General features: G+C 44.0%; 1 protein-coding gene across 1 annotated transcript in view; it reads left to right on the top strand.

The window, feature by feature from the left end:
• Nucleotides 1-1,722: 1,722 nt before the first annotated feature.
• Nucleotides 1,723-15,860, top strand: part of obsl1b (obscurin like cytoskeletal adaptor 1b) — a gene marked incomplete at both ends in the record, with an annotated part of 53,717 nt that continues 39,579 nt past the window's right edge. The window contains 11 exons of the mRNA XM_083638306.1: nt 1,723-2,740; nt 8,136-8,405; nt 9,007-9,267; nt 9,351-9,662; nt 9,965-10,231; nt 11,198-11,473; nt 11,696-11,950; nt 12,247-12,522; nt 12,830-13,084; nt 13,439-13,585; nt 13,907-14,230. Coding sequence (XP_083494432.1) covers nt 1,723-2,740; nt 8,136-8,405; nt 9,007-9,267; nt 9,351-9,662; nt 9,965-10,231; nt 11,198-11,473; nt 11,696-11,950; nt 12,247-12,522; nt 12,830-13,084; nt 13,439-13,585; nt 13,907-14,230 — 3,661 coding nt within the window. The remainder of the gene's footprint in view (nt 2,741-8,135; nt 8,406-9,006; nt 9,268-9,350; nt 9,663-9,964; nt 10,232-11,197; nt 11,474-11,695; nt 11,951-12,246; nt 12,523-12,829; nt 13,085-13,438; nt 13,586-13,906; nt 14,231-15,860) is intronic.

Below are 15,860 nucleotides of genomic sequence, written 5' to 3'. Positions count from 1 at the left end.
AACACTTATAAAACTTCAGTACAACTGGGATAAAAAAACACTATGGATAGATAGACAATGTGCAACATTGCCATAGGCATGCAATCAAGTTGATTTAGTGATTGAAGATATAAAAAAAATACCCTCAATTTCCACCACTACTTTAACCCATTGATACCTGATGCAGCATTTGTGTGTGTATCCCTTTAAGACCGCGAACCGCATCACGCGGTTGGCGGTCTTAAAGGGATACACACACAAATGAGGGCTATACACGCAAATGCTGCATCAGGTATCAATGGGTTAATATGAAGTCCAATTCATTTTTCTCTCCCCCTATCCAGTTCAGGGGTCAATTTGAAAAATATGATGGAAAAATCAAGGTTGATTTTTGTTGTTGTCGTTTATGTCGTTATGCGTGTTATGTAAAGATTGACAACATTTTCAAAGGTGTGAGAGAACACATGACATTCTGGTTTAATACTCCAAAGTATGACCGTGACCAAGTATTTGCACGTTAGTATGTTTGAACAACTAAAAGGTAGAACAAGGAGAAGCCTTCAAACATATGTGCCAAGTGATCGTACAGTACTGTATGTATGATGGACCACAAGGGTGGTTTGAAAAAGAATACTGTTTCTTTGAGACGGTCCCTGCATCCAAGGGGACAAAGTTTCAACACTCCTGTGGGAGCTGTCCCAAAATACATCCTGTAAACATGAATGACTGAGAGATGACTTCAGGCAAGTTCACATGGCCATCACTGCAACGCTGTAGCTGCTGTAGGCAGACCTGAGAGGCAAAATGATCCAGTGAGAGCACGCAAAATGGTCCAAAAGACGATGAAGAGAATTACAACCTCAGCTGTGAAGAGAATAACTTTTTTGGGGGGTGTGGGGGGGAGGGATGATTTCTCTGCTGTTATTTATTTGGGAATAATGACAGAGAAAACCAATTTGACCAGTGACATTTTAAGATGGAATTCTCTATCAGGGCTGCCAACAAAGGGTGTGATGGAGGCTTAGCATATTTTGACTGCAAGGTCTCTTGGGTGGGCATACTGACTGTGTTTGTATGAAGCACGCGGACTTTCAGAGCGTTCTTTGTGATACCTGACACACACTCGCCTGCAGGCTCTTTATTTAGGGCACACTATATTAAGCACTTTCCCATTGAAATACAGCACCAGCTGTGTTGGCTATGTGTTGTGGCTGCTTCTGCAATAGGACTAGGCTGCCCCCCTTATCCCCCCCCCCCCACACACACACGGCACGGCTAGCCTGCGCTTCTCCCACGCAGACAGATCTAATTCAATTAGCACTAATAATCATACCCATCCGTTTGCACTCAAAACACATGGACACAAAGTGGGCCGAGGATGAGCTGATGAAATAATACTAGTATTTTCATTCAGCCAAACTTACAACACACAGAGTGTGAATTATTCGTTATCATTATGAGAAAGCTAGAATGAGAACCTTCTACTATATAAAATAAATTCATATACAGTAGAAGGATTTGGCTACAATGTTATCATTTGGACACTTTTTACACTTAAAAACTCTATTCTCAGATTATCAAACAAAGCCGTTTGATATTAATGTTGTTTTCTTTCTTTCATTCGTTTCTTTGTTTAGAAATTTGCACAGTGCCGAAGTTGGAGAGTCTTGCCCCAGCGAGCGAGAGCGAATGATTGCTCTCCCGGCCTGCTTGAGGTGAGCTGAGCCCGACAAAGACGCAGAGATGGACGTGTTTGGCGGGGCGCCGCGCTTCTTGGCCTATCCGAGGCCTGTGGTGGTACAGACCGGGACGGACGCAGTCCTCAAGTGTCAGATTGGCGGCGATCCGCGGCCCGCAGTTATCTGGGAGCGAAACAACGAAAAGGTTGACCCACAGGGACGATACAGGGTCTTCGAGGACGGAAATGTTTACAATCTGATCATCTCGTCTGTGACCACAGAGGACAGTGGCCAGTACATCTGCAAAGCAAAGAACAGCATTGGGGAGACGTACGCGGCCGCCACGCTGAAGGTGGAAGGCGAGGCACACGAGATGGAGCTGCGAGAGGAGAACAAGCCGCGCTTCCTCATCAAACCGCTGTCCACGCGCGTCGGCCGCGGGGAAGACGCCGTCTTCTCTTGCAAGCTGTGGGGGAAACCCCGGCCGGAGGTTGTTTGGGAAAAGGACGGCAGGAAACTCAACGAGATCTTTGAGAGCACACATTTCAGCGTGGGCTACCAGGACGGCGGCTGGTTCCAGCTGAAGATCTTTAAGACGCGGGCGCCAGACGGCGGCGTCTACACGTGCAAAGCCAGGAACGAGTTTGGGGAGGGGCTGGCGGGAGCGGTGCTGCTCGTCGACGCGGGCCCGGGACACGAGGACGAGGGCAACCGCAACGGCTACACAAACGGTCACTGGAAAGCCCACCAGGGCAAACAGAGGAGTAGTGCCAGGCAGGTGTCCAGTCGGCTCAAAGACGACACGGTCACCAAGTCGACCAAAGTGAAAATGTTTGCAGTGACGGAGGGCAAACATGCCAAGTTCCGCTGCTTCGTGACGGGGAAACCCAAACCGGAGATCATCTGGAGGAAAGATGGCCGGCTGATGTTGTCTGGAAGGCGTTATTTGTTGTATGAGGACAGGGAGGGATACTTCACACTAAAAGTGCTGTACTGTAAGCAGAAGGATAACGGAGTTTATGTTTGTGCTGCATCTAATACTGCGGGACAAACGCTCAGTGCTGTCCACCTGTCTGTAAAGGGTAAGTCAACGATGATTTGAACTCTCAGTGCTGAAGATGATTTAAACTCTCAGTGCTGTCCACCTGTCTGTAAAGGGTAAGTCAAGATGATTTTAACTCTCAGTGCTGAAGATGATTTAAACTCTCTGTGCTGTCCACCTGTCTGTAAAGGGTAAGTCAAGATGATTTTAACTCTCAGTGCTGAAGATGATTTAAACTCTCTGTGCTGTCCACCTGTCTGTAAAGGGTAAGTCAAGATGATTTTAACTCTCAGTGCTGAAGATGATTTAAACTCTCCGTGCTGTCCACCTGTCTGTAAAGGGTAAGTCAAGATGATTTGAACTCTCAGTGCTGAAGATGATTTAAACTCTCTGTGCTGTCCACCTGTCTGTAAAGGGTAAGTCAAGATGATTTTAACTCTCAGTGCTGAAGATGATTTAAACTCTCTGTGCTGTCCACCTGTCTGTAAAGGGTAAGTCAAGATGATTTTAACTCTCAGTGCTGAAGATGATTTAAACTCTGTGCTGAAGATGATTTAAACTCTCTGTGCTGTCCACCTGTCTGTAAAGGGTAAGTCAAGATGATTTTAACTCTCAGTGCTGAAGATGATTTAAACTCTCTGTGCTGTCCACCTGTCTGTAAAGGGTAAGTCAAGATGATTTTAACTCTCAGTGCTGAAGATGATTTAAACTCTCCGTGCTGTCCACCTGTCTGTAAAGGGTAAGTCAAGATTATTTTAACTCTCAGTGCTGAAGATGATTTAAACTCTCCGTACTGTCCACCTGTCTATAAAGGGTAAGTCAAGATGATTTTCAATGGCGTTAGAATTTGTATGTTTTAGGAGAGATCTGACTGCGGTTGAATATTAATTTACCCACACAATTTGTTCGTCAATTACAACACAAGGTAAAAGATCTAATATAATCGGTTCACGCCCCCGTGTTACCTCCGGCTTGGTCGGGCGTCCATACAGGCACGATTGGCTGTGTCTGCGGGTGGGAAACTGGATTAAAGGATAGCTTTACCGATAATCCACTTTGTATCATATATAATCTTGGTAAAAGCACAAGGACAGTGTTTACCTTCTCTCTCCGTTTTCCTCGTGGAGAAAAATCCTCCTGCAGAAACTCCGCCCCCGCCAGCTGCAAGTGATTAAGGCTCTCCATGCAATTGTGGATGTGCGCATACTTAAGAAGTAAAAAGAAACAATAACAGCCGCCCTCGGAGCAGATTCTGCCTCTCCAGCAGAACTTCCGCAGCTCCGTTGTGACGCGTTGTGACGTAAAACGCGTCACAACGGGGCGCTTTGCCAGAGGAGGACATGGGAGATCTCCATGAGGAAAACACAGAGAGATGGTAAACACCATGTCCATGTGCTTATATTACCCAAATAATGAATGATACAAAGTGGGTTGATTATCGGTAAAGCCATCCTTTAGGGGTGTCCTGGTCGCTGCACTAGCGCCTCCTCTGGTCGGTCGAGGCGCCTGTTCAGGGCCAAAGGGAACTGGTGGGAATAGCGTGATCATCCTCCAACGTGCTACATCCTGTCAGTGAAGCTCCCCGCTGTCAGGTGAAAAGAAGTAGCTGGCAACTGCGCATGTGTCGGAGGAAGCATGGCGCTAGTCTACGGCTCTCCCAGATCGGCAGTGGAGGCGGAGCAGTGACCAGGGCAACAGGGCGAAATTGGCAAAGTACAATTGTGGAGAAAATGGGCGCGGGGAATCAGAAAAAAAATCTAATATAATCTAGTCATCCTGGTAAGACTTGTTATCAAATGTAAAAATGCTTACAAATGTCAAATGAAGGGTAAAAACAGGTGAAAATAGCTTTGCATCATCTAATCAATATCAATGGCATTCATAAAAGGGCAGATTAACAAGCCAATGACCTGTGAATATAATCATAATCCAAATTTGACACCTGCTACTTTAAAAGCAATTCAATCTCGGGTCCACTGGAGGATTAATCAAATGTCTTAATTATCTGAAATTTGATCCAACCACCAGGCCAAGTTCATCAGCTTGAGGTGGACTCCAATAGCAGTACCAATGTCTGCAAAGTCACTTAGCTTGTGAAAGGTCTAGGGGCCGTCCATGTGATGGAGGTCTGTGGGGAGGAGATCAGATTTCTCACATGGCCCAGGGCAGTGCAAACCTATGGCACCAATAGAAAGCATTGTATCAGTAGAAGGTAGAGAAAATAACCATGTGCCAGATTAGATGATGCTCTGTGACTAGAAGAGAGTGTGGCAAGACACGAGTGGCAATTTCAGATGTGAATGAAACAGAGAGCCAAAGTGAACGTCTCTTCCTGCTTCAGCACTGTACCAGAGATTTTCATCCGCATTTATTTTCCCATAGACATTTCGTAAAATGCTCATAAAAATCGTTGTACTTGGTCAAACCAAACGGTTCAGCTATATTTCGAATTGGGAGAGACCATAGAACATTTCACTGAAGACCAAAAGTTAAAAAAAAACATCGAAAACATATTTTCTTTAAATCCACATTTTTTTTAACGTTTTGGTCTGAGTGAAATGCTATGTGCTCTCTCCTGTTTCTACATATATCTGAACCGTTTGGTTTGAACAAGTAAATCTATTTTTATAAGCATTTTACAAAATGTCTATCAGAAAATAAATTGCGGATGAAAATCTCTGGTACAGTCAGTGCTGAAGCAGGAAGTGACGTTCACTTTGCTCTCTATGAGCTAAGGATGTGTGCATCTGTTGTGTGTGTTTGATAGGACTCATTGAAACATTGGTGAGATCAGGAAATGGGGAGCGTTACACACAGACTCCTAAATACAGTCCACATTCTTTTCTTTACAACTGTCTGGTCCTGTCTGATGGTGTCAGTTACACACAGTTTATTTCCTATCCAACACCCCAATGTGTTAATGATCTTTCCATTCCTCCACTAAATGAGCCACTTGTCTGATGATTTTGCTTATCTTGTTTGCTTCACTGGTATTTATTACCAAATGTACTGTATTTAAATTGAGCATTTTGTAAGGGACTTGTGTAGTTAAAGGTGATGGATAGTGGTATCAACATCATTTGATAGATGGTAAAAATATGAATTAATTCGAACTCACTTTGGTTTAATGTTTTTCCCCCCAGTAGTTATCTTCTGAAAGAATCAAACAATAATCTCTCTCCATTTTGGGATCACTTATTGAATTAAGTTTGCTTATTTGCAATTTTTAATAAAGAAAAAATCTCATAGAAAAAAGAAAAGAAGCTGCTGTTGAACCCTCCAGGATGCCAAATAGGACGAATCCGTTTGGAAACAAACAGATTGGCTATACTTCTGTTTGCAACTGCCGTTGGTTTTAAAAAGCAGTTCATGGTGAAACCATGTCCTCTTTGTAACTCTAACTGCTCCTTCATGCTTTAAGCTAGACACTCATTCATCTTTAATTTATCTTTTGTACTGTTCAAATCACAGTTCAAGTTTCATGCTTTTTTTCAGCCTTTATGAGACCCTATGGAGCCAGCTTTGAGTGTGTCTCACTCTTCTAGCAGGCTGTACTTTTGACTAAATTCACACATTTTAAAAACTGTTACAGTTCACACAACTTTAACACTACATATATATATATATATTATACCTTTCGCTACTTCTGCTCTCAGTCAGAATGTCAAAATATAAGCGATGTGATGTACTGTGTATAGTTTTTGAGATATTAACGTTTGTTTGGCACAACATTTCAGCTTTATTGCATACGTAGTTTCTGCTGCAGTGGCACTCGGAAGTGCTTTTTTGTTGTCGTCTTGTCACGCTGATTGGTCCTGTTCCATGGGACAAGTATACTGAAAAGTTTAAATGTTAGACAGCACAACACTAAATACTGCACTATATGTATTGCATACTAAAGTACTGTATACTGAAGTTATGCTACTGTAAACTAAGGGTGTATTCACACCTGTAGGTCGTTTGCTTTGTTTCCGATTCAGGTACTTAATTGATACAATTGTTGCACTTGTGCCTTGGTTCGTTTGTGTTCACACAGCCACAAATCAAACAATCCAAATAGTATTGCCAAGCCTCCTGGATTGGCCAGGAGACACTCCGCTAGGCTAATAGCCTCCAGGGATGGAACAAATAATTCCCAGAGATTTTATATGATTATAAGAATGCATTTTGTTAGACCTACATTGTAGGCTATGTCAAGCGTGCACCGTGCGAGGAGAAAGAGAGAAAGAAAGAGGGAGGGATTGGGAGAAAGAGAGGGAGAAAGTTATTTATTTATTCATTTATTTAGGCTATAGAGACAGTCCGCATGTCTGGGAACGCCCATACAGGCTCTAGGAATGCCCACAATAGACGCTGGTTAGCTGGCTCAGCCTGGCTGGGGGCGTGGTCAGGGTGGGGTAAAAACCCCCGTTCTATCCATTCAGCAAAGTTAGAATTTAGCTGATAGCCCAGCCCAGGCAGACACGATCGGGGATTTAACCACCGCAGTAAACGCACATCTGAGCAGACGTCTTGTGTTCTGCTCTAGAACCCCCAAACCTGTAGCTTAGAGCCGCAGCACCGTCTTTTGGTGAGTCAGCCCATGAGATATATGGGCGGTTTTACCCCACTCGTGCACCAGCCATTTAACATTTTGTGGGCGTTCCCAGACATCCATCTATCGGGAATTTGGAGATAGAAGATCAAAGACCCTCGCAACTTCTGCTATTACTATCACAGAGACTTCAGAGGATTACGCTTATGAACACCTGTCCTGTCAGGAATATAATATTAATAAATAATTTAATAATAGCCTACAAACATTTCGAGGACATGCAATCAGTCTGATTGTCTGATTGAAGCAGACAATCTGATCACAAAGAAGGCTAGCTCTTATGACCACGACTTGTTTTCATTTATTTAATGGAGACCAGAGGTAAGTTGCCGTTGGTTGAGTTCAAACTGCTGATGTGATGATGCAAAAATCCCCCAAAGTTTATCAATGCAAACTAGTTTCACAAGTCGCCAAAACAGGATCCGATGAATGAAGATGTTTTTAAACGATAAAAATGCTCGTTCTTCAGGCCATTACGCACAGCGCAGCTGACTACGGCAGCTGGTTTATCCAAAAATGCGCACCGTTTCCTGCAGTTGTGTCGGATCGAGGTCAGATCACGTTCTCACCACAAACGAACCGCACCAGAGTTCGTTTGGAAGCGGACCGAGACCACCCTTTCTTGGCGATCTCGGCCCGCTTGTTTTGTCCCGCATCCATGTGTGATTGCTGTGTTCACACTCCCCCAAACGAACCGCACCAAGGGGGAAAACGCTCTCCGTTTCGGAACAACTGCTCCAAACGAGATAGGTGTGAATACACCCTAAGGTGATGCTCCTACATTAAAAGTGTGTCATATTACTTTAATCATACTGGTGTTCTCCCCCCTCCGTAATGACAGAGCCGCCGGTGAGGTTCAAGCAGCCTCTCATTGATCTGGAGGTTTGGGAACGAGACCTGGCTGTTCTGGAGTGTGAGGTTCCAGAGGACTCTGTTCCCATCACATGGTATCTGGAGGACAGACGACTACAGCCAGGGGCCAAATATGGGATGGAAGAGTGGGGCACAAAACGGCGACTAACCATCCGTGACATCGGAGTCGACGACGATGGGATTTACCTCTGCGAGATGCCCGATGGGGGGAGGAGCATTGCAGAAGTCGCTGTGAAAGGTACATCAGAAGCAGAAAATGAAACCACTTAATTTGCCAACTACAGATTGGTGAGAAGACATACAGACCAGCCATTCCCAACCTGTGGGCCGGGGGGGCCTACTGGTTGCAGCAGCTGAGCTGCAGGCGAGGCCCGAGCTGCGGGCGGCGAGCCCGCACGGTGGGCGAGCCCGCACGGCGGGCAAGCCTAGTGTTTCAGCCCCGAAGGGGCCGAAACCCTAGTTTTATATCTTTTGGACCCTGTAACATGCAACCTTGTCAATGTAACAATAAACAATAACGACACACTGAGTGTTTTCTACCACTGCCTGTAGGAAAACAATATGGACTTTAAATTAAATTCATTACACTTTTTGGTCCAATGGCCCTGGTCCACGACATGATCATTGTCCTAGTTCCATGATATGGCAATATTTTTCTGCATATTCTGCCTTTCATTTACATGGGAGTTAAAATCCAACTTAAAAGCAGCTTAGGAACCACTATGTTGTTGTCCTCTTTCACCAAGAATTGTTGTGTTGTGAACTGTCAAAATTGTGCTGAAGATTGATTTGATGACCTTCGCTGATTTCATTTTCAATGCGTCTTCTTCGTCTCACAGGCACAATAGTGCGGAAGCTTCCGAGAAAAGTGGACGTCTTAGAAGGAGAAAATGCTGCTTTTTGTGTTGAAGTGGAAGAAGAAGAGATGGACATTCACTGGTACAAAGATGGCGTCGAGCTGCGGGAAACACACCAGACCATCCTGAAGTCGTTTGGTCGAACTCACATCCTGGTTTTCGTCAACACGATGCCCCAGGACTCTGGCCTGGTGACCTTCTTCGTAGGCAGATCCAAGACCTCCTCTCAGCTGAGAGTGAAAGGTAAGAAGAGAATTCCCCAATAAAATCCTTATATAAAGATAATAATATATATATATATATCATCTTTTTCTCTTTTGTTTCAGCGGCCAGACATTGTCCTCCCAGTTGTCCAGTGAGTGTGCAGATCAACACGGAGCGTGCCAACGCCGCCCTCCTCTCCTGGGTTCCTGCCCAGGACTCACGAAAGAACCCTCCCTCTGGATATGTGCTCGAGAGACAGGAAGTAGGCACCGGCTCGCAGGAGTGGCTCCAGTGCCTGACCACTGACTCCGCCACCTCCGTGGAGATCCTCGGCGACAGCGTTCCATGTGAAGCCGACTATCGGTTTCGCATTTGCAGTGTGAACAAATATGGCAAGAGCAACAATGTGGAGTTCCCACGAGCAGTTCACCTGGGTAAATCAAGCACAATGGACCCTTTTGGCGGGAGCCATTTTGTGTCGAAAAGTCAGGGTAAAAGCAGGTGCAAGCAAAACACTAATGAGGGTTTCCAAATTCCAATCATGGAAGTTGGAAACCCTCATTAGTGTTTACCCTGCCGTTTCGACACAAAATGGCCCCCGTGAGAAGGGTCTATTATACTAAAATAATGATAGTGCATTTTTTTTTTTCAATCTTTCGGATTCCAGGAATAACTGAATTATGATCAATATTGCTTGCTAATTAATGCATAAAATACAACTGATTTTGTCTTCCAGTCCCAGTGGCCAGAATACAAGCCCCTCTACAGGATGCGTTGGTGCCCGAGGGTCAAGATGCCTCCTTCTCTATTGAGCTGTCTGCTTCGGTTATTGGGACATGGTTCTTAAACGGTATCCAGCTTCAAGAGGATGAGCGCTACGCTATGCGTCGCTCACGAACACACCAATCTCTCCGCATTCGAGGAGTACGCCACACAGACAACGGGGCCGAGATCACATTCATTGCCTATGGTATCCGGGATTCTGCAGCATTATACATTCAAGGTATGTACTGTATTTAGTGACGGTTATAACTTGCATGTGTAAGCCTATGTTATATGTAAGCATATATGTCTGGGGTTTGTGGCAACTGAAGCCTTTCTGGAACTTAAGAGTGAAGGTGCAGTGCAACGACAACTGCATCTCTCGCTCAATCGTATGCTATAGTTTAACAAAGGACATACTAATGTCAAGTTTCCCGACATCGCGGAAATTTGACTCAATTTGAACAACTCCCTCTTGTTTGTAAACCAAATCAGATTTAGAATTCCAAAATACTTCCTGGTGTAAAGGACGCCACCTACGACTGGGTTTGAATGAATGCTGCTCTGATTGGTTGACAGTATGCATAGTTAATTAATCACGTGTCCCATAGGTCTGTCAGACAATAGAGCAGAACAGTCACGTGACATCTCTTGCCCCGGAAGTGAGCTTCCCATTCATTTTCTCCATAGACATTGTGAAAAATTCGTATAACGAGTTTTAAGATTGGAACTTGGAACCAAGCCAACCCGTGAGCTACTGAATCGTGAGTGACCATAAAACATTTCACTTGGAGCAAAAACAAAAAATAAAGATGGAGGGGAAAATCAAATGTTAAGATTTCTTTTCTTTCTTATTTTTATTTTTTGCTCCAAGTGAAATGTTTTATAGTCACTCACGTTTAGCTCACGGGTTGGCTTGGTTCCAGCCTTAAAACTTTAAAACTCGTTTTATAAGGATTTTTCAAAATGTCTATGGAGAAAATGAATGGGGAAATCACTTCCGGGGCAAGAGATGTCACGTGACTGTTCAGCTTCATTGGCAGCCAGCTACTTGCCAAATGAGTAAAAAAAAAATCACACTAAAATGCTGCATGGCCGTAACACAATAAGAAATTAACTCATAACTCTATATCATTATTCACTCTGACAAGGCATAATCCATGATTTCCCAAATTATAATCTTTTTTTGTTTTTCCGGAATTTGCAGCTCCTCTGGTGAAGTTTTCATCACTGTCAGAAATGGATCGTAATAAATTTATAGAAGTTGGGAACCCCATTGTGCTCTACTGTGAGCTGTCAGACCCTGCAGCTCCAGTGCACTGGTACAAGAATGGGGCGGAATTAGAAACCGTGGAAGGGCTTCATATCCAATCAGAGGGCACCATGAGGAGAATCGTCATCCAATCAGCAGACTTCTCACATTCGGGAGTGTACTGCTGCGATGCCATTGATGATGTCATCAGATTCAATGTGGAAGTAGAGGGTGAGTGAAACGTCATTTCTGTCATTTCTGTCACAGTGACTAACATTCTGTGTTGTGACATTTTATGGATCTTTTTCATGCAAAAATGCATTTAAACTTCGCTTATCAAGTCTGACATATCAAAACAAACAGTAAATAACGTTTAAAAAAAAAAACAGAACATGCAGACCTAACAAACAATCATTATCTTAACATCTATAGCCCCACCTGTGAGGTTTTCAGCAATCCCAGATGCTGAGAGGAACAAGACTGTCCAGGCAGGCTGCCCCATTGTTTTACATTGTGAGCTCTCAGATCCCTCTGTCCAGGTGCACTGGTACAAGGATGGCTCAAAGCTCCTCCCTCAAACTGGACTAGATATTCAGACAGACGGCTCGGTGAGGACATTGATTGTCCAGTCTGCAGAATCTTTCCACTCTGGGTTATACAGCTGCAAGACAAGGGGTGACACCATCGTGTTCAGTGTGGACATCAAAGGTGATTTGAAGTTTTACTTGAAGTCATATGAGATTAACAAGCTCCCCTTCTCAGCAAAGCTACTAACTGTGCCGTCTGTTGCTCTTCCTTCTTGCCGCTTTTTTAAAAGTGTAGCTATATTGTCTCCTTTTCTTACAATAGAGCATGTTGCCCATTTTTGTCTTATGCCAGTGAAAACCTCAACTGAATTAAATTTGAATTCAAACTGAATTTAGGTCATGCAATAATATGATTAATCTTGAGGACTGGCATGTGAGGTTGACCTAAGGTTGATCTGAGTCTAAATATATCTATAGCTCCGCCTGTGAAGTTCTCAGCAACTGCAGAGGAAATGAGGATGAAGTCCATCGAAGCGGGCTGCCCCGTGGTCCTCCAGTGTGCGGTCTCGGAGGCCGAGGCACACGTGCGCTGGCACAAGGGTGCCATGGAGCTCATTTCAAAGCGTGGATTAGAAATCCACTCCGAGGGCAACACAAGGACCTTAGTCGTTCAGTCGGCAGAGCTGTCCCATGCTGGTGTGTACAGGTGCACCACAGAGGACGATACCGTGGAGTTTCACGTGGAAATCAAAGGTGACTTTACACTTTTTTATCTTGTGCGAGAGAATAACGTAACCCCAACTCCGCTTTCTAGACGCCACTAATAATCCCCGCTTTCTACTCCGCGTTTTGAGCGAGTCCTTCGTGCACAACTGTTAACACATTAGGTTATTGCTATCTGATCATTTGTTCTGTGATTACTGTGGCTCTCTGTACTTAGAAAGTCTCCAAAGTCAGACTATTTTTTTTTTTTTTTTGCAAATGATCCATTTCCACAGCCTTGATTTTATTTAGTATGTCCTGAATTCCCCAATGCTAGCTATCCCCGTGACGTTCTCAGCTAACTTTGAAGTTGAGAGAGCCAAGTCACTTGAGGCGGGCAGACCTTTTGACCTGGAATGTGAGGTTGCAGACCACACTACGCATGTCAACTGGTACAAAGATGGGGCAAAGCTCTTACCGCAGAATGGGTGGGATATGTATGGCAATGGCACTTTGAGGAAACTCACTATCCCATGCGCCGAGTTCTTCCACTCAGGGCAGTACTGCTGCGAAACCTCCGATGACACTATCCATTTCACTGTGGATATCAAAGGTGATTTGTTGGCATTTTGTTTTTAATTTAGAGTAATCCCTAGAGTTTTCTGGAGACTACATGCAACTAACAGTTACTGTGTGTGCATATCTGTCTGTCTGTGTTCAAGTGGTGTTTTGTGTGAAGTTGCATCTGTTTCTTAAATCATAGAACAATTAACCTTGAAATACATAATTTCTTGAGAATATAAAACTACGTTGTAATGCTTGAATATATGAGTTCACCTCTTTGAAGCTGGTCTGAGAGATGACAGATTAGTCCATTTGGGGGAAGCTGAACCTATAGCTCTTCTCTTAATCAAATGTAGCTTTGCACTGTAAAGTCCACAATTATAATATGAATACTCATCTTTAGCTCCAACGTTGCCATCACCACCCTCACTGGAGGTTGTGAAGAGCCAGGCACTTGAAGCAACCGGCCCCACTGGACTGCCCTGTGAACTGTCAGAGCCTGCTGCCCAGGTGTCATGGCAGGACCATGAAGATCAGAACCAGGCTGAAAGTGAGCCTGACTTTGAAATGAGAGATGTCCAGAAGATGCTTGTTATTGAACCAACTCACCCTTCCAACTCGGGGGCATACTATTGTGCAACAGCAGATGATGTTGCACAGTTAATTGTACAAAATCAAGGTGATTTTTTGTTGTTGTTAAATGTTGTGTGTTCCTATATCAGCTGTAACTAACTCTCTTTCTGTAACTGTAGGATTGGCCTACCTGTTCTTACCATACGGAGATAAGATCTGTGACATTTTTTTTGTTAGACATTTGACAGTATTCAGAATGACTTACACTAAAAATTATCCCCCAAATGACCATCTGTAGTGCCACCTGAAACATATCTGCTTGGCCCTGAATTGGAGAAGGCAGAGTCCATAGAAGCACGGTGCCAAATTGTTCGGCAATTTGAGATTTCAGATCCCATTGCCAAAGCCTGTTGGTACAAAGATGGCACCCAGATCTACCCAGATCCCATTGCCAAAGCCTGTTGGTACAAAGATGGCACCCAGACCTACCCCAAAAGAGAGCTTGACAGTGAATCAGAGAGCAGCAGGCTGACTCTGCTCCTCCAGTCAGATGGCTTATCCTGTGATGGGAGGTTTGGCTGTGAAACAACTGGTGATGTGCAGTTTAATGTGGACGTGAAAGGTGGTGTTTCACATGCATTGTATCTGTACAATTAAGAATCATTCAAAAAATATATTGAGCTCTACCTGAAGCTATCACTAGCTCATTGTTTTCTCTTTGGCTTTGTCCAAACAGCAGAACAGTGTCACTCTGGTGATGATGCAGCTTCCCAATACACTGTGGATGTCAAAGGTGATTTGATATACTTCAACATTAGTCATCCATTTTAACCCAGCACATACATGCCACTAACAATAGTGGTCCATTTTATTGTTAGTTCATTCTCCTGAAGCATCTATAAAATATATAAATATATATTCCATTTCAAAAATGCTTTACGTCATATTGTCATCCCTGATCTCATATCATTTCCGGCTGTTTTTTGGCTCTATGGGTGTTTTCTGAGCTGCTCTTCATACTAACACTATATGTTGTGTTTGTGACTTCATTCTTCATTTTTAACAAACATATATGTTGCGTTTGTGACTGCATTCTTCATTTTAACAGTCATCTTTGTATGCTTGTAACAAGCACCTTTCAAATCTTGAAGCCCATCTTATGTCTTATCCACCACCAGATCCTCTCATCCACGCTGCTGCCCCGAACCTCTCCCCGTTGCAATGACAAAAAAGGAGAAAATTAATGTACTTAAATGGATATTTTCTCAAAGGACTTAGTCAGTGTTAGTGCACAGATTCGTGGTATTAAAATATTGAGAGTCTACCGTAGTGGTAGAATAAGTGATTGTCCTCAATCCCAGACCAAACCTGGTCGCCCTTCTTAAGTGTTTGTCTTTGCAATGGATCATCCCATAACTCCTTCATGCTAACCCACACAGTGATGTTAAGTTCTATTTTGAGAGGAACTATTGAGGCCAACAACTACTGAAAACCTTTCTCTGTGTACATCACAATGCCTATAGCTACACCGCCAGGGCTCTCGTCTGACCAAGAGAAGAACAAGTCCATTGAGGAGGCTTACCCTGTTGAAGATGACTGCATGTCCTCAAACCCACATTCAGAGATCTTCTGCAGCAAGAGAGGAGGACCCCAGACACAGGAGGAACATTCCAGGCGAAAGCCAACCCTTCAGTCAACGTGTCAGTATGACACTAAACAGACTACAAGTGTCCATTCAGAGGAGCTCTCCGACAATCAACAAATCGTAAATGTCCATTCTGTGGAGTACTGCAACTCTATACAGCCAACAGTAGTCCAATCTGACGTGCACCATTGCTCTGTACAGCCTACAGAAGAACACACAGAAGAATTAATTTACTACATACAGCAGGTAATAGACCCATTGGAAGAGCTTGAAAATGCCCTACAGACAGCAACTGTTAAGTCAGAGGAGTTTTGTAATTCTCTGCAAACTGCAATTGTCCAATCAGAGGAGTACTCCAAGTCCAGCAACACAACAACTGCAAAATCAACGGAGCTGCATAGCTCCATACAGACTGCAACTGTCCACTCAGAGGAGCTCTGTAAACCCTTACATACTGCAACCGCCCAGTCTGACGAACTCTGTAACCACTTACAGATTGCAACTGTCAAATCAGAGGAACCCTGTGACTCCTTATGGATAGCAAATGTCCAATCAGAGGAGCTCTATAACTCCATGCAAACTTCAGCTGTCCAGTCAGAGGAGGTCC

The sequence above is a fragment of the Poromitra crassiceps genome (genome assembly GCF_964638095.1).
Source record: "Poromitra crassiceps genome assembly, chromosome: 6".
Taxonomy (NCBI): domain Eukaryota; kingdom Metazoa; phylum Chordata; class Actinopteri; order Beryciformes; family Melamphaidae; genus Poromitra; species Poromitra crassiceps.
This window is presented reverse-complemented; position numbering and strand designations above follow the sequence as displayed.